At 44.8% G+C, this 24785-nt stretch overlaps 1 protein-coding gene across 3 annotated transcripts in view; it reads left to right on the top strand.

Annotated features, from left to right (window-relative positions):
• Window positions 1-24785, top strand: part of fyb1b (FYN binding protein 1 b) — a 51728-nt gene that overhangs the window by 1672 nt on the left and 25271 nt on the right. For all 3 annotated transcript variants that reach the window (XR_014620227.1, XM_084324274.1, XM_084324273.1), the window contains exon 2: window positions 20011-21136. Coding sequence is in view for 2 of the 3 variants with exons in the window: in XM_084324274.1 (XP_084180400.1) it covers window positions 20011-21136 (1126 nt within the window). In the remaining variant the exon portion in view is untranslated. The remainder of the gene's footprint in view (window positions 1-20010; window positions 21137-24785) is intronic.

Here is a 24785-nt window from a genome sequence, read left to right as displayed (position 1 = left end):
GCCATATTTCATAGTAGGTTTCACATGATCATTTACTGGTTGATTAGATAATGGTGGCCTAAATACACACAAACATTAAATACTTTACCTTAGGTGTAGTATTGCCCTCGTGTGTTCAAAGGGTGTAACTGTATACTGAATTATATATTTCAATGGACAATGATGGAAATGAATTCAAATAAAATACTTGTCGTTGACCCTTTTAAAAAAGATTAGACAATTCACGTCCTTGGCCCACTGTCAGCCTATGTGCAACGTCTCGTCCAAATCTACCGCGTAGTTTGCGAGATTAGCTGCGGACAGTGTCACACAGACCGACACACACGACCAATCACATAAGCGGAGAGAACTATATTTGCAATATAGTTGGTTGGTAGTTTGAGGTCTGTCTGCCTGGCTGTCTACAGGTTTGTTTTCTTATGTATGGTATTGGTATAGGTACCATGGCCAAATCACACACTGTACTATGGCATTATAGTCTTATTTAAATGACCAGTGATAACATTTCACCATTTTTAAATGAAACATATTGTCTCAACATCCTCTGCAGTGGTTGGGGAAGTTATATGCAACTGAAAAGATAAAAGATATTATCGAGCTTGGTTTTAAGAACAATACTTTAACACTGTCATGTTGTTTTTCAAGAAGAAGTGTTAGAGAAGTGACAACTTTGCTGGACTTTTACATTTTTAACAAAAAACTATTAATTTATTTGTTATTTAATTTTTTTCACTTTTTTTTGTTGTTGTATTTTTGCTCCCATCCGAATTTAGTCGTTATGCCAATTCCCTTCCTGGTCGTTGCACGCATTGCCCCACTGTCGGCCTAGGGAGGGTGTAGAACTACCACATGCCTCCTCCGATACATGTGGAGTCAGCCAGCCGCTTCTTTTCACCTGACAGCGAGGACTCTCACTGGGGGAATCTAACGCGTGCAGAGGTTCACGCTATTTCCCCCCGCTATTTCCCCCCGATCCCCTCCCTGCTGAGCAGGCGCCCCGACCGACCAGTAGGAACCACAGTTTACAACGACCAGGACACATACATTACCCCGCCGGCTTCCCACCCGCTAACACTGCCAATTGTGTTAGTAGGGACGACTGACCAAGCCGGAGGTACCGCGCGCTGACAGTGCATTCTCCACTGCGCTACCCAGCCACGCTTACTGGGGTAAACGACCAGTCTTGTGTCAGCCAGATTGTGTAAGATAACTGTTTTCATCACACTAAAAAAAAAAAAAAAGACACGTTCCCTTTTTCATGACTTTCTATCCAAGAGGACGTCCCGTTCTGTTCCCTTTCAGTCGTCAGAAGGCTGTAGCCGAGGAGATTCACATGTGGTTCACTGCGTGTTTCCACAGTTTACGTTCTCAGCGAAATTCGTGTTGATTTCATGGAATGTGTTTAGCTCACATTAAATGTGTTAACCCTTTCACTACCACACTACAGAAGGTTAACCGTCTGTAGTGTGGTAGTGAAAGGGTTAACCTTCTGTAGTGTGGTTGTGAAAGGGATAACCCTTTGTCGTGTGGCAGTGAAAGGGTTAACATTATGTATTGTCGCAGTGAAAGGGTTAACCATTTGGTAGTGTGGCAGTGAAAGGGTTAAAATAATCTGCATTATGTGATGTATGGCTGCCCGTTGATGCCAGAGCACACGCTTTGCAGAATACATTTACCAATGAGGTCTATATAAACATAATATAGTAGCTTAATTGTAGCATGGGCTTCAACCCACAAACTGATGAGGAAAGGACTTTAGTCTACGGTTGTGCCCTTGAGCACAAAGTCTGTCTAGAGATGTGACCTCACTCTGCTGCCATCTTGATAAATCGTACAAATCATCGTTTTTCTTTCATATTTAAAGGCACTGGTAAATTAACATGAAATCACATTACATTGAATGATTACAGTGTTTATTTTGCAGCAAGTAGTGTTGTGGATTTCCCCGTTTAAAACGACCACAGTGATCCGCCTCCTCATCATTAGACTGTCTCTGTTTGAGTACTGCACTCGACCCCCGCTACGACAATATGGTGGTGCCTCCTCCTTCAAAACCTCCTCCAGGCCATTTCTACAAGTTAGATTACCTCTCACCCAATGGAGAGAAAGAGTATCTATGTAGTTGTCTGCTAATACTAGTCTACCAGGCCCCCGCCTGGGAGAAATGCGAGGCCCCCCCCCCCCCCCCCCCCCAAAAGGTCAACATATTCTTAAATAATAGCGCTGCCCGAGGCTGGGCATGATACAGTCAACATATAGCAAGAGAGAGAGCGAGAGAGAGCTCCCGTTCTACAGTCAATATACAGTGTACAGAGAGAGAGAGAGAGAGAGAGAGAGAGAGAGAGACACATTGGAAAGAAATTGAAATGCTATTTGGCCCGAAACAGAGAGTACACAGTGGCAGAATACCTGAGCACTGTGACTGAAGATCCTTGACTAGGTACAGACTCAGCGAGCACAGCCTAGCCATCGAGAAAGGCCGCCATAGGCAGACTGTGTGTGTTAGAAAGAGAGAGAGAGAGAGAGAGAGAGAGAGAGAGAGAGAGAGAGAGAAAGAGAGAGAGCATGTGTGTTTGTGTGTTAGAGAGAGAGAGCATGTCTGTGTGTCGTGTGTGTGTGTGTTAGAGAGAGAGCATGTATGAGAGAGAGATAAGCAAAGATGAGCCCCTAAAGGATATTCAACTTTTAATGGAAGAACAAAACAGAAGGAAAAGATAACTTCACAAAGGCAACATGAATATACATAGATCCAAAAGGACAAAGATCAACACTTAAATCCAAAGAGAAGAGGGTCTATACCAGAGAAAACAAAGTAGCAAGGAGCCAATGGCCGACATCAGCTAAATAGGCTAACTGCAAATAGAGTAGCCAGGTACTGACACCAGGCCACACACAGCTTTGGCCAACGCTACCCAAGCTACACAAACGACCAAGACAATTCACACACAGCACATGTCGTATCTCCAAATGTTGTGAAGTAACATATGTTTTGCCTGGAAAAAAACATCGTTATTAACAAAACATTCGGGAGGGGAAGGAAGGAAGAGTGGGGTAATGTCCAATGGACATCTTACCTGCACCAAGGAACGCAGGGCGAAAGGCCGCAACACAGGTCTCCACGTTGACGAAAGGCCTCTCGCTGGCGGGACAAAAAGAAGCTATGGCCGGAGCCTTGTCATGGTGCAGGCCCGACTACATCTTCTGTCAAAGATGATGTCGTAGTCAGAGTGCCAGGGCCCCCTGCTATTCTCACGGCTAATGTCAATGGTCGTAGCACAAGCTAACAGCTGACTCTAGGCTAACTGATAGCATCAAACTAACGTTCCCAGCCGAGCGCAGCCGGCAGCTAACGTCGTAGCTAAACAGCTAACTGGCTAACAGTTAGCTCAACCCGGCTATCGCTAACCATTAGCTAACGCAGAAGCAAGCTATGCGGCTACCACTGAAAAACTGTACAACGTGAGAAAAGCAATACAGGCCAACACTTCAGACAGCCGCTGTGTTTTCCTCTTCTCATACGAAGAGAGAAGGGAAAAAGAAGGCAATACACGTCCCACTACAGAGTGGTGTTTACCATAGCGGTGCCGGCAACAAGTCCAGGCCACACACCGTTAGCTACTAGTACTACAACAGCTAGTCGGCCTGTTTGGCTCCCGAGAGAGAGAGAGAGAGAGAGAGAGAGAGAGAGAGAGAGAGAGAGAGAGAGAGAGAGAGAGAGAGAGAGAGAGAGAGAGAGAGAGAGAGAGAGAGAGAGAGAGAGATATCCACGGCGGGAATAGAATAGAGTGCATTAAAAACTCACCAAACGTCCAAGAGGATGGAGACAACCGCATGGAGTTGACGAAGTTCATCTGCCGAACGACCATCCTCTTCATCTTGGTATAACAATGCTGCACGCGCTGTCTCTAGGTTAGCTAACGCTAGTTAGCCTTTAGCTAAGCTAGCTACTAGCCGACATCATCATGGCTATATCCCGACTGAACCACACGTTGTCGTTAGCACTCAATATTATAATGTAGCTAAAGCTAACTAGCTGTCCCTGTCTTTAGCCGGGATGGCTAGCCTGACTGAACTGTCTAACATGCAACAACTTTCATCTTCAGTCCATCTGCCGAACGATGTCCTCTTCATCTTGGCTGGCATAACCTCCAATGCTGCACGCGCGAAATAGTCAGACGCTAGTGATGGGTCGGTCATGAGCGACTCGTTCATAAGAGCCGATTCATTGCCGTGAGCGTGAGTCGAATCGCTCACGTCTGGCAATGAGTCGGTTCACGCCCCCCCCCCCCCGGCACGCACACAGACACACACAATGAACTCAACAGACGCTACCTTACCTGTAACCCCTCCCCTCATTGAAACCAATTATGCTGCCTGCAGAGCCTCAGAGCTGCCTGCAGAGCCTCAGAGCCAGGAACTACAAACGTGTCTAATGTGAAATATATAAGCATATAAGCAAAACTAGATTTTAGGTCTGTGATGAAAAAGGGCCTCGCGGGAAGGGGGGCCTCGCAAAAAAAAAAAATAATAATAATAATAATAATAATAATAAATAAAAAAAAAAAATTATTTCTTTTTATATTTTTTTGTGCGAGGCCCCCGTTCCCGCGAGGCCCTGTGCGACCGCACTGCTCGCACACCCCCTGAGGCGGCCCTGCACGTGACAGTATAGGTTAGCAGGCTATAATCATTCATTAATGATTATAATTAATCAATGACGTTGAGAAATACAACACATAATAAATACAAGAAAATAAAACAATATAGAAACAGAAAGTCAATCATAAAACATTTACAATAACTGCAGACTGTGGTGACTGCAGCAGTGTTTTGCTATTCAAGATTTAAACTGACCAATAGATACTAATGAATTGAGTTTTAAAGTGCATAGCAAAACATTCCATGTTTCTGGGCCACAGAAGCTAAAAACTGATTTTCCTAATTCAGTGAAAACTCTGGGGACTAACTTGAGTGAGAGAGACCACTGTCTTTAACTTGAGAGAGAGAGACCACTGTCTTTAACTTGAGAGAGAGAGAGACTGTGCTTACTTTTGTTAATATTTATAGTTTTAAGAGTTTTGTCTGTACCAACAGTAGGTGCATTTAATGTGTATGACCGTCAGTCACTTATAGACATCGGATTACGGGAAACTTACCGATTGGATTACTCACTGGACCAGCTTTCCGAACCGCAACAATGGCCTGAGGAGATTCTCCGGAGAATGGGACCAGATCCTTTGTTCCTTGATCCCAGGAACAAAGGAACCAGACGGCGTGGGAAGAGAGCTGGGATCCGTAACAGGCTGAGATCCAGACGCCACCGAACGCCATTGCCCAGTATATTGCTAGCCAATGTACAATCAATTGACAATAAACTGGATGACATCCGAGCAAGGATTCAATACCAAAGAGACGTCAGAGACTGCAACGTTCTCTGCTTCACCGAAACGTGGCTCACGCCGGACGTTCCAGACCACGCTATCCAACCAGCCGAACACTTCTTTATCCACCGCAAGGATCGTACAGCAGAGTCCGGTAAACAACGTGGAGGAGTATTGCCTTCATGTTTAACAACAATTGGAGCGATCCAACTAACGTGAAGGAATTATCCAACCACTGCTGCCCAGACCTGGAATATATAACCATCAAGTGTCGTCCTTTCTTCCTCCCGAGGGAGTTAACGGCGATCATCCTTGTAGGAGTGTATATTCCACCGCAAGCCAGTAACAACGTCGCGCTCTCCAGACTCCACAACGAGGTAAATAGAATACAAGCGGCGAACGTTAACGCCGCCATTTTAGTGCTGGGTGATTTCAATAGCGCCAATCTGAGAAAGGTATTACCTGACTTCTATCAGCATGTGACTTGCAACACCAGAGGCGGTAACATCCTAGATCACTGTTACACGCAATTTAAAGGTGGCTACAAGGCTCATTCTGATAGTGGCTTTGGTAAATCAGATCACGCGTCCATCTTTCTTTCACCAATGTACAAACAGAGAATCAAAAGTACTCCTGTAGTCTCGCGAGAGGTGCAGAAATGGGATTTGACGTCAGAGGAGACGCTTCAGTCTGCGTTTGACTGCACAGACTGGAATGTGTTCCGCGACACAGATAACATTAATGTCTACACGGAGACAGTGCTGGACTATGTTTGTACTATGGTGGAAGAAACAATCCCCACTACCAAAATGAGAGTTTACCCAAATCAAAAACCCTGGGTAGACAAATCCGTCCGTGAAGCTCTGAGAGAGCGCACCAAAGCATACAACGACGGCCTAGTGGCAGGCAACATGAATGACCACAAGGTGGCGCGATACAACGTAAGGAGGACAGTGTCAGAGGCCAAACGGCGCTACAGGGATAAAATTGAACTCCAGTTTGAACAAGCTGACTCTAGAGCTATGTGGCAGGGGCTCAAAACGATGACAGACTACAAAGGCGCCTCCCTCAAACTGAACAGTGACATCTCCTTAGCAAATGACCTCAATACCTTCTATGCGAGGTTTGATGCTGGTAATAACAACACCAGCTCACAAGCCACGGCAATGGGGGGGGGGGGGTCGGCTGCTGATGGAGGCGCAGTGTTCAGGGTAACAGAGCATGAGGTGAGGAGGACCTTTAAAAAAGTGAATATCAGGAAGGCAGCAGGTCCGGACGGCATCCCCGGCCGCGTCCTAAAAGTCTGTGCCGACCAACTGGCCCCAGTATTCACTGACATATTTAACCTGTCCTTAGAACAGGCTGTCATCCCCACCTGCCTGAAGAAGTCCACTATTATCCCTGTACCCAAAAAATCCAAGCCTGCTTGCCTCAACGACTACCGCCCTGTAGCTCTCACCTCCATAGCCATGAAGTGCTTTGAGAAGCTAGTAAAGGGCTACATCTGCTCCTCCCTCCCCATCAACATGGACCCCCTGCAATTTGCATACCGCCCCAACAGGTCCACGGAGGACGCCATAGCCCATGTGCTGCACACAGCAGCATCACACCTGGACAAGAGGCAGGGGAACTATGTGAGAATGCTATTCATCGACTACAGCTCGGCATTCAATACCATAGTCCCCTCCATACTCATAGCCAAGCTCAGGGACCTGGGCTTGAACTATGACCTCTGCCAGTGGGTCTTGGACTTCCTGACTGGCAGACCCCAGGTGGTGAGAGCAGGCAACTGCACCTCCTCATCCATCACCCTCAACATAGGGGCCCCCCAGGGCTGTGTTCTGAGTCCCCTCCTCTACTCCCTGTACACACACGACTGTGTGGCTCAGCGGAGTAGCAATACAATCATCAAATTTGCTGACGACACAGTGGTGGTGGGCCTGATCTCTGCCAACGACGAGAGGGCCTACCTGGAAGAGGTCAAGGTCCTGGCGGGATGGTGCCAGGAAAACAGCCTCTCCCTGAATGTCAGCAAAACAAAGGAGATGATTGTGGACTTCAGGAGGTCGGGGGTCAAGGACTACAGCCCCCTCAGCATCGACGGGGCACCGGTTGAGAGAGTCAACAGCTTTAAGTACCTCGGAGCCTACATATCCGAGGACTTGACATGGACCACACACATTGACAGTGTTGTGAAGAAGGCACGACAACGCCTCTACTTCCTCAGGCGCCTAAGGAAGTTCCAAGTCAGTCAGAAGATCCTTAAGAACTTCTACTCATGTACAATAGAGAGCATCTTGACCGGCAACATCACCTCCTGGTTTGGGAATAGCACTGCACAAGACCGAAGCAGACTACAAAGAGTGACACGTTCAGCCGAACGCACAATTGGAGGGGGGCTCCCCACCCTCCAGAACATTTACAACAAGCGTTGCAAGGGCAAGGCTAAGAGAATCATTAAAGACTCCAGTCACCCGAACAACTGCCTCTTTGAACTGCTGCGGTCAGGCAAGCGATACCGGAGTCTCAAGGCGAGCACAGAAAGACTCAGAAGAAGCTTCTATCCCCAGGCCATCAGGCTGCTAAACGAACAATGAACACTACACAACAACAACCACCAAACGCACATAGCACACACATCCACACGCACACACTCACTTTAAACAAACACACTGTAGCACCCACTCCACACACTTTATAGCACACACCCACTTTAAACAAACACACTGTAGCACCCACTCCCCACACTTTATATTTATTGATGAAGGATTGCACTACAACTCGTACACCTTACTGTAAATTGTACCTAAATTGTACCTCATCCCATTTCTGCTTTGCACTATATAGTACTGTACATTAGTACACTGCATAGTATTGTATATTATATGGTAACTCAGAACATTGTACATATGTCTATACCGAACACTGTGACCTCATTTTCTTCTTCTAAATTACATGCTATACTATGTTATTTGATACTATCTTGTCTAGCACAGTCTCTGGAGCGTAACAGTAAGAAGCATTTTGTATGAAAGTATTCTGTACTTCTGTATGACAACTATTAAAGAAACTTGAACCACTGTCTTTAACTTGAGAGAGAGAGACCACTGTCTTTAACTTGAGAGAGAGAGACCACTGTCTTTAACTTGAGAGAGAGAGAGACCACTGTCTTTAACTTGAGAGAGAGAGAGAGAGAGAGAGAGAGAGAGACCACTGTCTTTAACTTGAGAGAGAGAGAGATACCACTGTCATTAACTTGAGAGAGAGACCACTGTCTTTAGCTTGAGAGAGAGACCACTGTCTTTAACTTGAGAGAGAGAGACCACTGTCTTTAACTTGAGAGAGAGACCACTGTCTTTAACTTGAGAGAGAGAGAGAGAGAGACCACCGTCTTTAACTTAAGAGAGAGAGAGACCACTGTCTTTAACTTGAGAGAGAGAGAGACCACTGTCTTTAACTTGAGAGAGAGAGAGAGACCACCGTCTTTAACTTGAGAGAGAGAGAGACCACCGTCTTTAACTTGAGAGAGAGAGAGACCACCGTCTTTAACTTGAGAGAGAGAGAGACCACTGTTACACTATATGTCATGCACATGTATTTTATATGTTAATAAAATTGCATTTATCTATAGTCCTAATTCTGTCACTGTTTGATGTCACAAAGAAGGGTGTATCCGAAAGCTGTCTACAACATTTGTAACAGGTGATGAAAAAGTTAACAAATAATTAACTGTATTAGACATTTGTTAATGATGAATAGGCTTCACTTCAGATTAGGGCACACAATAGCATCTGCAAATGATTTATAGATGTTTTATGAATGTCTTAACAAATCATTTGTTGAACATGAACAAATAAATGGAGGTACAGTATAGTCGTTTTTTCACATCCATTTTCAAAGCGTCTACAAATGTGTTACTACACATTAAACAACATTGTTTAATGATGAACAAATCAAGTACAAACAATGTTGATAATAAGTTATAAATAATGTAGAACTAATTTGTAAATGTTATACAAATATAGTTATAAATTATTTAATAATAATTTACGAATGTATATAAATGATTTGTTCATGATTAGTTCATTATCTACAAATACCTTATAAATTTATTATAACAGGGTGTTATTATAAAGTGCTACCAAAGCGTCAGCTAAATGACAAAATGTTAATGTGTATTTAAAAGTAATATGTCAGATTGGTACTTTGCATCATCCGATACTTTAGTAAAAGGTTTAGTAGGCTACTCTGAATTGGCATCAACAGAGAAAAGGTGGTCATAATAAGTATCTACTCTATAGTCAGTGTTCAGTGTGTTTTGACAATATTGTCAAATACATTTTTGTGTGAAACAAAAACAGAAAGTTCACTGCTATTTGGAGAAGCGGTAGTTGCAGTCATTTGGAATAACAGCTGTTGGGTAATTTTTGGGTTACTAAAGTTAAGAAAGAGCGTGACAACTCTTTCCTTCCTTGTGACTTCACGTTCTGTGTGTCAAGTTGAGCTGGAACACAACAGGTTGTGCAACAAACAGCATCAATTTAGGCCCTCTGTTTTTCTGTTCACCACATTTCCCACAGATTAACCCTTTCAGAGGTGATATTTTTGGAATGTTTTCTCAGATTTCTCGGAAATCTAGAACTCCTTAGCTTTCAATGGTTAGTAGCCATTATTGTGTAAACATTGGAATGTTCAGTTATCAAACTTCTATCTCAAATGTGAGATTGTAGCCTACACCCGTTAATCATTGACAATGTTTAGGCTCTTATTTTAGCCAGACATATGGCACTTTTACTATAGATGCTTTTGCTACCATAAACAATAAAACCTACAAGAGAGACTTGTGCAGAATGTTTGCATAGTTCTCTTTATTCCAACATGGCTGCCTTCAACCATTGCTAACAACTTTTGAAAGAAAACACCTTGTTTCTGTGCAGTGGTTGAGTGGGTAATACATTGGTATGATATTACTGTTCCAATGACACCTTTCCAGGGGTGTAAAGTACTTGAGTAATTGTACTTTGTTACAATACTTAAGTACTGTTTTGGGGGATTTGTACTATACTCGAGTATTATTAGGTTTGTATACTTGTACTTTTACTCAATTACATTTCAGAGAAAAAAAACATACTTTTTACTCCTTACATTTAAAATGCAGACCTACAAAGTACAAATTAAAAATCTTGCAGGTCCAACTATTTTAATTAGTATATTTGTTTCTCTGGCCGAACTAACGTTATCCCCATCCCCATGGAAATCCCCATCAATGGAAAATGAACCCGCCCATACCCATGCTGATCCCAAGCGGGGATCTTTGATTAAACACCTGCTATCAGAAGAATAGACAGTCTAGAGTGACAAGCAACAGAAGATGGCCACAAACGATAGTACGAGTGATGAAGAGGACGAAACGGAACATTTCATTGCCCCGTAATAAAAAAATAACGTTTTACTTTTACTTTTTAGTACTTAAGTACATTTAAAAGTAGAAACTTTTTTACTTTTACTCAAGTGTGTTTTTAGCGAGATACTCTGACTTTTACTTGAGTACGATTTTGAGACGGTACCCATACTTTCACTTAAGTATAATTTCCAAGATACAGTAATAATACACCAATTGATAAAAATGTTGTTGCTATATTTCTCACATAGCAACGCTGTTCTGCACATAGCAACTGTTGTCTCCTCCAACATGGACAATTGGCATTCTGAGGCCGGCACATGGCGGCACAGTGTCGCAGTGGTTAGCACTGTTACCTCACAGCAAGAAGGTCCTGGGTTCAAACATTTCTGTGTGGAGTTTGCATGTTCTCCATGTGTTTGTGTGGATTTCCTCCGGCTACTCCAGTTTCCTCCCACACCAAAAGACATGCATGCTAGGTTTCCTGCCCGTGACCAGGGTACTGGCATTACAACTGGAGTTGGGCCCTTGACCAAGGTACTGGCATTACAACTGGAGTTGGGCCCTTGACCAAGGTACTGGCATTTCAGCTGGAGTTGGTCCCTTGACCAAGGTACTGGCATTACAGCTGGAGTTGGTCCCTTGACCAAGGTACTGGCATTACAACTGGAGTTGGGCCCTTGACCAAGGTACTGGCATTACAGCTGGAGTTGGTCCCTGAGCGCAGCACTGTGTGGCGGTCCCACTGCTCCTCAATAGTTAGTATGGGTCAAAAGCAGAGGACGAATTTCCCCAAGGGGATTAATAAAGGTTCAACTTAACTAATTCTAAACATTCTCTTCAAAGTGTCTATAGAGGGCATTGCTCTATCCGCTCTTTGGAAGGATGACATACTGTATTTTATGTCAGTGACTAAACCACATACAAACAAAATGCAGGCCAGCTGAAATTGCAATGGTTTACAGTTGCTAATTTGCTGTAATCAGATTACTCAAATCCCATTCGGTGGAATCTGTTACTTCTCGCTGGTCGTAGCGTAGTGTTCTTTTCCTGTCCCTCCTGTCCCTCCTGTCCCGCCCTGTCCTGTCCTAGTGTTGTAGGAATGTCTGTCCTATGAATAGGTGCATTACCTGTGTCATTTTCCTCTTATCTCCACTTCCTCATGTGAGTTTGATGCGGTTTGCGGTGCCTCTGACTCCATTCAAACCAGTGTCATTAAAACGGAGTGTGCCGTACCAGAGCTCCAGCCTGCTGCACTGTAGACAGTGTGCGCCGTCATGTTGAGGAAGTGTCCGTTCTGCCAAGGGTACCGGAGGGCGGGTGCATGGGGTTTGGATCAAGTAATTTTAGTTTCTTCAAAATGTGTCTTTTACTTGCTGATGGGGGAATATTTACTTGTCAATAGTTGGGAACAACACAACCTTTTCACAACAAAGATCTTAGTTTAGGAATTGGGAAAGAAAATCCACTTTCTGAATTCATTGAATTAATTGAAATTGAATTGATCCCCAACCCTGGTGATTTATAGTCACCGTACCATTTCATTGTTTTACATGAATTCCAATATTATGATTAGGGGTGTGCTGATTGATCGAGGCCGGTTGCGCTTGCTCTGCCATGACCGATGAAAGGCTGAGCAGTCTCATTACGCCAAATGAACACTCACGTGCCACGCACAGCGGCACAGACAACGTTAGACAAACACACACAATGTGTCGTCAACGGGGGATTTCTTCACTGTGAGTGAATTCTTAATACCTGTAAAGTCAAATTAGGGTGCTAGTACTGTATGAGCAGAATTGGTTGAAGGTTTAACGTTTCAAAGTTTTTTTTAGGTTGCAAGGTAAAATAGACCTACCATTGTGGCTCTTCGACTAAAATGTTCAGAGTAGCTACTAGATCCATTTTGGCCCTGATACAATAAAGGCAGCATGGCAGAATGGGTCTAGATTATCGATCACACTAGGCTGTCAATCAAAGTAATTGGGGCAGGACCAAACTCTCTCGAACTGGCCAGGTTTGAGGCACACATAATGCCATAAACCTGGTTACACAATAACTACAGTGGGTGACAATATTGTCACAAGGAAAGATGAAATTACCTACCTGGGCTAGAGGCAAATCTTTCCTGTGACAAAATGGCATCCAATGTAATAAAAAAAGTCAACCAACAAACTCGATTCTTGTACCGGATCTCCTCTCTGGTAAACAAGAATACCCTGAAGACTCTGGCAGGAGCACTCATTCAAGGATACTACGACTATGCTTGCACCTCATGGTACGAAAGCACCTCAAAGGCGCTAAAAACTAAATTACAAACATCTCAAAACAAACTGGTCAGACTATTGCTTGACCTTACTCCTAGAACCCACCTCACCCCTGCCCACTTTGACAACCTAGGATGGCTTAGAGTAGATGACAGAGTACAGCAACTTGCAATGGGCCTGGTCTACAAGATACACTACACGACCAAGGTACCCATGTACATGTCAAAATACTTCCCAAAGGTCAGTGAATACCACGATCACAACACCAGAGGGAGCTCCACAAATCTTGTTAAACCCAGATTCGGCTCAAACAAGGGACTAAACACGTTTCGCAATTATGCCACATCAATGTGGAACGCCCTACCCAAAGCTGTAAAGGAATGTGAATCAAAACCCACTTTCAAAACCACTCTCAAAGAACACCTACGGGAGACTGCAATTCGAAACTGGCCCCTGTAAATGTCCCAACCCAACCCCCTCCAATGTACAGTAAATGACGAAGTATGGTTTTGTCAATATTCCAATGTACAGTTTTGCTTGTACAGTTGTACAGTGTCCCCCACCCACCCCTCCTACCCACCCCCCCCCCTCCCCCAACCACCTCCAATGTATAGTCCCCCCCCCACCAACACAACCCCACCCCACCTACCCAACCTCCTCCAATGTACAGTTTCTACGTCAAATGTATATACTCTCTTTTCTGGACTCTTTTTGTATCACAAACAGTACTGTATTTGCAAATCTGGTATGTCATAAATGTATAGATGTAGCAGTACTGTCTATCTGTATGTCGTGTATGTCATATATGTTATGATGAATTGAAAATGGGGGACCCTGATGTAAACAAGACGAAAGTCTTTCTCTGGTCTGCATCCCCTTAACAATTGTATGTATTGAGCTGTACTGTACTGTACCCATTCTGCAATCTGTTCATAAAGTTTTCAATCAATCAATCAATCAATCAATTGGCTGTTATGTGTATGTATATATTGAAAATGAATCCTAATGTTTTGTTACATTACATTACAAAATACAAGAGTATTTTTTTTATTTTGAGATTTGTTTGAGTGAGCAGTATTTGTAAGCCTGATTGAATAACCAAATAAAACAATTTGGTTTTGTTTTGTAAGGATTTAATATATTATGCCAGATGCATATTCAACCCAGTTACATTTATGGCATGACATCTATGTGAAAACAAATAAAAGGTTAGATGCAGTAAGAGGACGCTGACGATAGGGGGTGTGCACCCCCACTTCCATGTGCCTGGTAGAGTCTAGATCCCATAGCCCGGAAGGATGTTTTAATGGGAATTGTCACTTTTTGGCCTAGCTTTATAAATCCCTTTTAACCATAATCATCTCTCTCTCTCTCTCTCTCTCTCTCTCTCTCTCTCTCTCTCTCTCTCTCTCTCTCTCTCTCTCTCTCTCTCTCTCTCTCTCTCTCTCTCTCCATTTTATAGCAATCTCTCATTGTGAACACTATACTGAAACTATTTTTGTTGAGCCAGGTCAGGTGGTCTGTAATTTGCATGAAGGGAAATGCCTGCCAACTGTGTTTACTACCATCCTGTACCAGCAGATGGGATACAACATTGAGACCGTTCAGAATACCTGGCTGTAAAAAAAAAAAAAAAAAAAAAGGATCAATAATGTCAATAATAAAGCAGATGATCACATTATTGCTGGTCACTACCATACAGACACATTGTCAGGATCGTTCCAAGGGAACCTGCCTTGTAAATACTTGAGAACAGTGAAAGCTGTTAATGCAAACTGATGGCAAAATGTCTGGCAGCTGGGATTCCCATTCAAGTCCCTTGTTGTATTCCATTTTCTGTTTACATTTTACATTTCTATTTCATTATTTAAATGACGCAGGAGGAGGTTCACCTCTGGCAGCTCAGGGTCAGTGGTATTGTTCGTTGAGCAACTACTGAACTTGAGTTAATCATTCTGAGTGCCTAGTAGTATAGACATTAGCATAGTAGGTAGTAGTATAGACATAGTAGCATAGTACGTAGATAGTAGTATATACATAGTAGCATAGTAGGTAGTAGTATAGACATGGTATTGGTAGCATAGTACATAGTAGGTAGTAGTATAGACATAGTAGCATAGTAGGTAGTAGTATAGGCATAGTAGCTAGATACATATTATCATATGTACTGTAGTAGTACATAGTAGCATAGTAGTATATTGTAGCATAGTAGAAGATAGTTCTTCTTTCATTCAGTTATGCATTTATAACTCATAACTTGTATTGTAGTGTTTTGGATTATGAACTGTCCAAGGTATGACTACAGATATTGATGTCCTATCATGGATTGAGACTAATGATGATAGGTAGTAAGCATCAGTATGAACTTCTAGATACAGCCCCTGTTTCCACTGAGTACCCACAATACACTCAACATTTAGGCAAACATTTGCAGTACGTTAGAGCCACCTGTAGGAGTCCTCACATGAATTACATATGTACAGGTATATGTACAGATATGTACAGTGTTCTATATCAGCATTTGTTTGAGTCCCAAAGTGGCCAATTGTTGACCTCTAAGTTTTCATCTGATATGCTGTCGTAGGTAATTAAACAGCATCAACTGCATCAAATAAGCTTATTGTATACAGGGGTCTGGATCCAGGTTTCAATTTGATTAGCCTTGGTTGTTACCTTTTTTATATTTGTTTGTGGTAGTTGTGGCTCTGTATATTGTACAAACTTCCTGTTCATTCGAAAATACCTTGTTGTCGAGGCGTTTCCTGTTATATTGACATTTTTAATTATCAGCTAAATTAAAGGCAGGGTTATGTCCTATCCAAGGCAGGCAGGGTTGGGATCCATCAACTCGATGAATTCAGCAGATTGATTTTCTTTCAAATTCAAATATAAAAAAACTAGGGCTGTCAAAGTTAATGCTTTAATTTTGGAGATTAATTTAAATTATTTAAAGCATTAAAATAAATTAATCTAGATGGATTTATTTATTTTTATGGAGTGAAAAATCTTCAACATTCTGAACTTTCAGCAGTATATTTGCTTGTTATTTTTTTCACAGGAAAGAAACTGTATTCAAAGAAAGCTATTAAAATAGTATTTGAATCTAAATATACTTTCTTTGTGTTGATTTTGCATGAATTCCATGTAAATATCTGTTACAAGCTTCGGTCTTAAGTAGAAAAATGCTATTTTTAATCTAGATTAATTACAGAAAATTGTGAGATTAATTAGTTATTTTTTTTTTATCTATTGACAGCACTAAAAGAAAACATTGGCATGAAAAGGTTGTACTATCCAACCTAATGACAAGTACATTAAAATGGATACCAATTGTATGGAACTGGTGACCTGTAGCAATAGATGATGCTATACTGTATGTTTGCATGAGTATTTGATGCCACAGAATAATTTTTTGATAAAAGCATTTTGAAATATACCAATACCAGCATTTTATAATTTTTTGTAGTTTGACTGAGAAATGGTTAATGTTAGTAGACAATATCTCCATTATGTATCAGCAGTTACGTAGAAGCTGTAAAGGATTTGCTAGTTGTTTTAACACTTTGAGTGCCAACGACGAGAATTATCGTTATTTCATGCCAACCGTTCAGTGCCAACGACGAGAAATCTTGTTATTAATCGTTATTTTTTTTATTAGCGATTTCCATTCATTTTTCATCAATCTAGCCTCACGTTACCACTGGGACTCTCTCTGAGCTCGAACAGGGAAAATACCGCCCCCTATCGTCTCCCGGATGATAATGCACCCATTGGATTGGACTGAATGAAAACGCATGGGGAAAAGAAAATCCGGAATCTACATTTTACTTGTCAGGCATGTAATCCGAGCCGATTGCAGTCTTTGTGGTCCCTCAGAACAGTGTGGAATATGTGTTTCAAGCACCCAGCGTTGGATCAATAAACACGATCGATATTTGGAATGGCGATCAGGAATTGGAATAATCTTTTTGGAGAACATCTGATCTGAGGTAAGGAATCTATTTTACCAGTCTTGGGGTAATCAGAGCTTTTTTCACAGATATATCAATGTGTCCCCTATGTGTGTATGTGTGTGTGTGTGTGTGTGTGTGTGTGTGTGTGTGTGTGTGTGTGTGTGTGTGTGTGTGTGTGTGCTGATCAGGAAATAAGATAATAGATTTTTCAGCCCGCTTCTCTAGCGTGCATAAGTACACATACTATCGATAATCTAGCGTTTATTTGAAAATGATTCATAAATAGGCCGAAAAATTACAACGTTTTTTGTGTATTCCAGTAAAGGGCGATTCCTGCAGAATCAAATTTCCAAAATCGAGCGTTTTTCAAAATGGTATAAAACAGAAATGTACCGATGAAAAAACAATCCGTTTCAACAATGTTGAGTGCAAGCGACGGGCGTATTAGACACATAGCCATAATTTAAGATATAGTTTATGCGTTCGCAAATGTGCTCGCCCTCTCATTGAATAGAGCGTTGGCACTCAAGCGCTAAATCGTGCGCCCCCTGCTGGCACTCAAAGTGTTAACAGGCTCTGTAATATATGTGTTCATTGAGATTATTATTATTATTATTATTGATGGCACTAGTATGCCACCGCTGTAAGTCAATGGGGGGACTGCGAGATTTGCGAGTGCTTAAAATATATCTTAAATTATAGCTATGGGTCTAATACACCCGTCGATTATCAGTGAGTTGCTTCCAGTCAACATTTACAAAACGGATTGTTTTTTCATCTGTACATTTCCGCTTTATACCGTTTTGAATATGAGTATAGTTTGGGTGCTTCTGAGTAATTCCAGAGAAAGACGCGATAATAGCGTTTTAGTGGAATACACTAAACACGTTGTCATTTTTCGCCTGATTATCGAATCTTCCTGAAATCAATGCTAGATCATCATTATTATCCTTCCTCATACAATAATGAAAAGCGCCCTGGACCGCGGGGCTCCCCCGCCCCTCCTGCCACCAACGGCACACAGCCACACACACTGAGACAGCGTTGATCGGGGTAGAAATAAATATCAGATCAACGATCAAATTTATATATAGTGTTCTTACCTTGTATCTGATGTAATGCAATGCAAAAGAAATAATCCAATTATCTGATAGCCATTTGAAGTACTGGGCGCGGAGGTCCGTGCCACATTCAACAGCATTGCATATTGAGGGGGGGGGGGGGGGGGGGGGGCAGCCTCGCAGATGTATCGTTGAAACAGGTTACTTTGCCTGAGTATTTAAACCACGCCTGCATGGCTTGGATCATCCCAGAAAAGAAACTACACCATTCCAAGTGGAGTGCAATACCAGCTGGAAGGCGTAGGCGGCGGTATTCGCTAATAAAAGAAATAACGATTAAAACCCGACTATACTCGTGATTGGCGCTCAAGCGATGGCGAGTTAACCCGACTATACTCGTGATTGGCACTGAATGAGTTAAGGAATAGATTATTATCATTATTGATGTTGTTCTAAATGTTTATATTTTTCAAAACTCTGATCACTGAAACCACCTGCCTCAGTTTAATTTGAGAATGAGGAACATCCTACTTCCCCCTCAGTTGTACAATCTGTACGTATTGTACTATATGTACTGTACATTTTGTTGTTTTCCACTATATTACATTTCAAACATGTGAAAATGTACAGTATGTGTTTGTCATGTCTGTTACCTTGTGTATGCAATGAAGATGTCTTCACGGTTGTTCAAGATTTAGAGATAATAAAAAATACATTTAAAAAAAGATTGCTTAGAGTGGCAATAATTATTCCATTATTGCAATAGAAATGGAATTGATAGAATGCCATTCAAATCTATATTCTCGAATGGGACTTGCTATAAAAGCCAAGCATCTCATGTACAGCATCATATAAACACACCTTTTACCTTAACCTTAAGCTCCTTGGAGACATCACCCCAATTTAACCACCCATTGGGAGCAGTAAATGGGATGCCTGGTTTTTAATTAATCCCATTCTTTAATGGCCATTTGGCTGTTACACCTACACCTTCCATAGAATCTTTGATAACATCGTCATGGAAATCAGTTTGGTTGGTTGGAGGGGCGGAGCATTCTACTGTTTACAATGGTAGTTAATGGTATCAAGCTAACTGGCTATACTTGCTACGTAGCATGCTAGCTGACACTGTACATATATCTGCTAGCTGACATGATACTGTATTATATATATATATAATATAAACTATAGTTTGTCTGTAGGAGGGAGTAGGGGCTTAAACATGTAACTGACAAATGTATTGTATTTTTCATCTTTCCTACTGTTATCTGAATCATGTGTCCATCGCTCTGGTATTCTGTGCTCTGTTCCAATGGAAACATCAGCTTTTTGTTAGTCGGAGCATGAGATTGCATATGTAAATGCACCCTCAGAAATCTGATGTAAATGCATCATTTGAATGAACATGCTATTTGCAGTTGTGGTGAACATTCTCATGCTCTGTTCACACATGAAACCATCAATAAGGAGAGGATGATAATAAACTTAAACTTGTCTGCAAAACTCTGCTTTGGGAACCAAACGGTGTGTGTACACCTTTTGAGGAGTGACTCCAGCAGCATTCTGGATGAAAGCATGCGCACGGACAGGTCGTCCAACGTCCATGATTTCGTCCAGAGAATGTCCCAGAGACTTCCGAAATCAACTTGCATGCGCATTGCACAAATGTCATCATTGTTTACAATCAGTAAAATGGGTCTATAATCTATGGATTTCACAGTCATAAAGAAAGATTTCTATCAGTTTTTGCTGGCATTTTGTCAGCAATGTAGCTTAATGATGCTAAATGTTTTGGTCATTCACAGCAACTGAATTTGATTCTGGCTTTGGTTCTGATACGGATGTTGGCTGTAATTCTGATTTTAGATTCTAATTCGAATGCTTAATCTGGTTCGCATTTTTAATCAGATCCATTTTGATTCTAAATCATGTTTCCCTTCCCTCTAGAACAACAAGGCTGACGTTAAGGCCATATTGGCTCGCTTCCAGGCAGAGGGGACCAACGGCACAGAGGGAGGATCTCCACCCACTCACGTGGGACGACCCAAACTTGGACTGCACCCCACCCTGTCTTCTGGCCCACCGCCACACCCCAAGAAGCCTGTCCTAGAGAGCCTATCGGGCAGTGCTGTCTCTGTCCCTCCCAAACCTTCCTACCTGAAGAACTCTGTCTCCACCAAAAGCGCTCCGGAGGTACGAGAGTCGCCCAGTGCCAAAGCCCTGGCCAGCAGGTTTGCAAATGCCCACGAGGAAAGCAGCATCAAACCTATGTTCCCTAATAAACCCGCCAAGCCACCTCTATCCCAGGACACTGAGAGTAAAAGCCCTCCCCCCAAACTCCCCCTTCACAAGCCCTCCCTCAGCTCTACACTGCCAGAGTCTAAGCCCGCCTTCCCCAACCCCCCCCCTGTGCTCCCCTCCAACCCCAAGCCCCTCTGGGTGAAAGATGACGTCGGGGGTTCACCCTCCACTCCCAGCCCCCCCCCGCCGAAATTACCGTCTTTACAACATAAACCGAGTAGCAGCTTCAAGCTGCGGCTGCAGAGCAACGAGGTGGGAGGAGCAAACAAGCTGCGGTTGCAGAGTGACGAGGGGGGAGGAGCTAACAAGCTGCGGCTGGAGAGTGACACGGTGGGAGGAGCTAACAAGCTGCGGTTGCAGAGCGACGAGGGGGGAGGAGCTAACGCGGAGTCCACCGCTAGACCTTTCCACCCCGTCCTCGTCCCTAAACCCACCTCCAACTTCAGGACTGCTCAGAGTGCCTTCAGCAAGGACAAATCAACCGACCAATCGGAAGAGGGCTCCAAAGGAGAAGGGGCCAACAAGCTGCCCCTTGGCGTCAGTAACTCCACCCCTCCTCCCAAGCCTCCAGCCAGTAAGAAACTCAGCTTTGTGAGGAGGCAAGTAGACCTCTCTTCGCAGACCGACAGCATGAGTGGGGAGGACCCCACTGTGCCCATGAGGAACCCCCTGCCGAACAGTCTAGCACTGGGCCCCGCCCCATCCAAGCCCAACCGGCCCCCGAGGGTCAACCTGGAGCGGTTCAAGAGAGGAGCAGAGACCGGCACTGATGGTGAGTCCTTCGGCAATTACTGCCTACATTGAAGTCAAAACTATGATATTGGTATATATACAAAAATAAAAAAATATTGTGGGTTTTCAGTACAAACAAGATGTAAACAAAGTGCTATACCAAGCGGGTTCTCTTGCCTAGAGGTCATTACTTGACGGTATTACAGATTCTACCTTTAATAATCACTGTTGTTAGATCCTGATCAATCTGGCCAGTATCACGTCTTCGTCTGTTTGGCTCTCCATCCAATTCCTCTGCGTTGTGTCATTTTAATGGTCCTGATGTCTCCTATACTGGCTGATAAGATCCTCATCTCTCCCCGTTAGTACAATCCGCAAACCATAATAATTCTCCACCTCCGTAAGAATTCGACACTTCGACAACGTGAAATACCTTACAAGGAGAAGCGTGGTTTATTTGATAAACAGAAACCTCAGTATTATGTTGAGACAATGAACACACGACCGTGTGGTTTCATTACTTTATTCGACTGACTCTTAGGTTACAAACACCAGCCCTACCTCGAGCGCTAACCACGCCTGTCTATTAAAGGCACAGTAGCCTACAATGTAACTGCTAGTATGTCACAACCTATACGTAGCATAACAGGACATAACATTTTCCCCCCCCTTCCCTCTTGCAACAGCAATAGAACATTCCAGTCCATGAACAGAAACTGAACACTTCAGTCCACCAACCCGTGGCATTTACCCAGTAACATAGTCCCCATGCCAAGCGGGTGGAGCCCTCACCCTCTGAGGGCGAGCAGGCTGGGGAGCAGGGTCTGGTGGTTGTGGTGGGTTACCTCCCACCCTGGTTGCTTCCAAGCGGGGCTGCCAACTGCGGGTTGCAGCTTGGCTCATGGATGATGCAGGCAGTGTCGGGGCACCCACCTTATGCAGGCGGTTTGAGTGCCAGCGAGAACCATCATCTAGTCTGTAGGTGGCCGGACCCAGTTGACGGGTCACTCGGAGGGGTGCTGACCAGTATGAGCTCAGCTTGTTCTTGCGGTTGGCGTGTTTAATCCTGACCCAATCCCCTGCTGACATAGTGGGAGTCTGTACTCTGTGAGAGGCATCATACCTCCGTTTCATCTGAGCCTGTGAGCTTTGGACCTGATCTCTGGCCTTCTCGAGCCCAGGGCTCTCGCATGCAGGGGCCGGTTCAGCTCTCAAGCAGTCTAGTGGTTGTTTCATTTCTCGCCCAATCATGAGCAGAGCCGGAGAGACCCCTGTGGTGGAGTGCTTGGATGCCCGGATGGTCAGGAGAGTTTGGGTGAGTGCAGCGCTAAAGGTTTTCCCCTCCTCCAGGCAGGCTCTGATTCCATTCTTCAGAGATTTGTTTAGGCGTTCAACGCCGCCGTTACTTTCAGGATGGTAGACCGACGTCCTGATGTGCCTGATGGACCTCAGTGACAGGAACTCAGAGAACTCTGCCGAGATGAATTGAGGCCCATTGTCTGTGGTGACGACACTGGGCAGGCCCCAGCGCCCAAACAGCTTGACGAGGTTGTCGGTGATGCTCTGTGTGGTGATGGAGCTGAGTTCGATGGCCTCTGGCCACTTCGAGTGTAGGTCGTGCACGACCATCAGGTAGCGGGCATGTGCCGGGGCCCCATGAAGCTCTCCGCATAGGTCAACCTGAATGTGCTCCCACGGCGCGGACGGCCACGGGGTCGGGGTGAGGGGTGCTGTAGCCGGCTGGCCCGTTTTCCCACTCAGCAGGCAGCAGGTACAGTTGCGCACCAGCTCCTCTACGTTGCCGTCTATGTGAGGCCACCACACTGTGTCTCTGCAGCGTTGTTTCAACTTAACCACCCCCAGGTGGCCGTCGTGCGCCATGTGCAATACCCTGGCCCTCAGCGCCTCTGGTATAATAGCGCGGTGACCGCGGGCGAGGCACACCTCCCCCCAGCAGGAGAGCTCGTTGCGGACTCGGCGGTAGGGGAGCAGTCTGTCCTCCACCGTGGCTGGCCAGCCATCCTGGATATAGGCACGGAGATTTGTAAATGTCTCATCTTCAACCGCAGCCTGCTGCAGCTCAGCCAGCGTGACTACTGCGCTGAGCGGTCCATGCAGCATGTGGACCCAGTCCACGTCGTCCTCCTGTTCAGGACTCGCCTCACCCGCCTCTTTTGTCGTAGAGACGGCTCTTGAAAGAAGGTCAGCTACCGTGTTAGAGCGCCCCGGCATAAACTCGAGTCCAAAGTTGTACTGATTCAGCCTATCAGCCCACCTCAGTAGCCTCATAGGCTTGTGCCCCGCCCCTCGGGTCGCCAGCAGCGCTGTCAGAGACTGATGATCTGTGCGAATGGTGAACGCCCTGCCATACAGGTAGACATGCCAGCGTTCGCAGGCCCACAGACAGGCGAGGGCCTCTCTTTCCCCCACCGAGTATTTCTGCTCGGCTGGTGTGAGGGCCCGAGAGGCAAAAGCCACTGGACGCTCTACCCCTCCATAAACCTGGGATAGCACGGCGCCGAGCGCCACCCCAGAGGCGTCACAGGTGACCAAGGTGGGCGCGGTCAGGCTGAAATGCGCCAGTGTTGGCGGGGACGTGAGCTGCCGTTTGATGACGCGCACAGCCTCCCGGCAGGCCGGGGTCCAGTCCCATACCGCATCCTTGCGTAACAGCTGGCGCAGAGGGGCCGTCGAGTCAGAATAGTGTGGCATGAACCGGAGGTAGTAGGCAGCCATGCCCAGAAAAGAAGACAGCTTGGACGGCGACTGCGGGTCCGGCAGGGACAGGATTGCTTCGGTGTGGGACATGATCGGGGTGATACCCTCCCTGGAGAGCCTGAACCCCAGGAACTCGACCTCAGTAGCTCCAAATGTACACTTCTCCGCGTTGAGTGTGACCCCGTTTTGCTTGAAGCGCTGGAAGACCTGCTCCAGGCGAGCGTCGTGGAGTGCAGCGGTGGGCGCATGCACCACCACATCATCCAAGTAGATGCTGACCCCCTGGATGCCAGCCAAAATGAGCGACATTATTTTCTGAAAACAGCTTGGGGCTGATGACAGGCCAAAAGCCATGCGCTTGTACCTGAAAACCCCCACATGTGTGACAAACGCTGTGAGGTCCATACTGCCCGGTGCCAGGGGAACCTGCAGGTAGCCGTGACGTAAATCCATTTTACTGAAAATCGTGGAGCCATGGAAATGGCTAGTCAGCTCCTCCGCTGTGGGGAGGGGATACTTGTCAGGGATGATGGCTTTGTTTACGTCTGTCAGATCGACGCATAGACGCAGTCCGCGCCCCCCCCGTTTCTTGGCTATCACCAGGTTGGACACCCAGGGAGAGGCGTTGATCGGTTCTATGACGTCCTCCTTCACCAGATGACGAATCTCCTCCTCCACCGCATCACGGAGGGCCAAGGGAATGCGCCGCAGCGGCTGAATGACGGGTCGGACAGACGTGTCCACCGAGGGCTGGTGCACAAATCCAGTCATACAGCCCAGGCCTTCGAACAGTGTCGGGTGATGGTCAGGCCAGGACGCGGTGACCTGCAGGACGCGTAGACCCCCAGCGTCGGTCAATGTGAAGTCCAGAGCATGAAACAGGTCTAGCCCCATGATGTTAGCCCCTCTCCGTGTGATGTAGAACTCGGTGTCAGGGATGTGTCTCTTTTTGTACTCCACAGGTAGGCAGG

Source organism: Notolepis coatsorum (assembly GCF_963971535.1).
Source record: "Notolepis coatsorum genome assembly, chromosome: 11".
Lineage (NCBI taxonomy): Eukaryota > Metazoa > Chordata > Actinopteri > Aulopiformes > Paralepididae > Notolepis > Notolepis coatsorum.
Note: the sequence above shows the minus strand (reverse complement) of the source record. Positions and strands in the feature narration are given on the sequence as shown.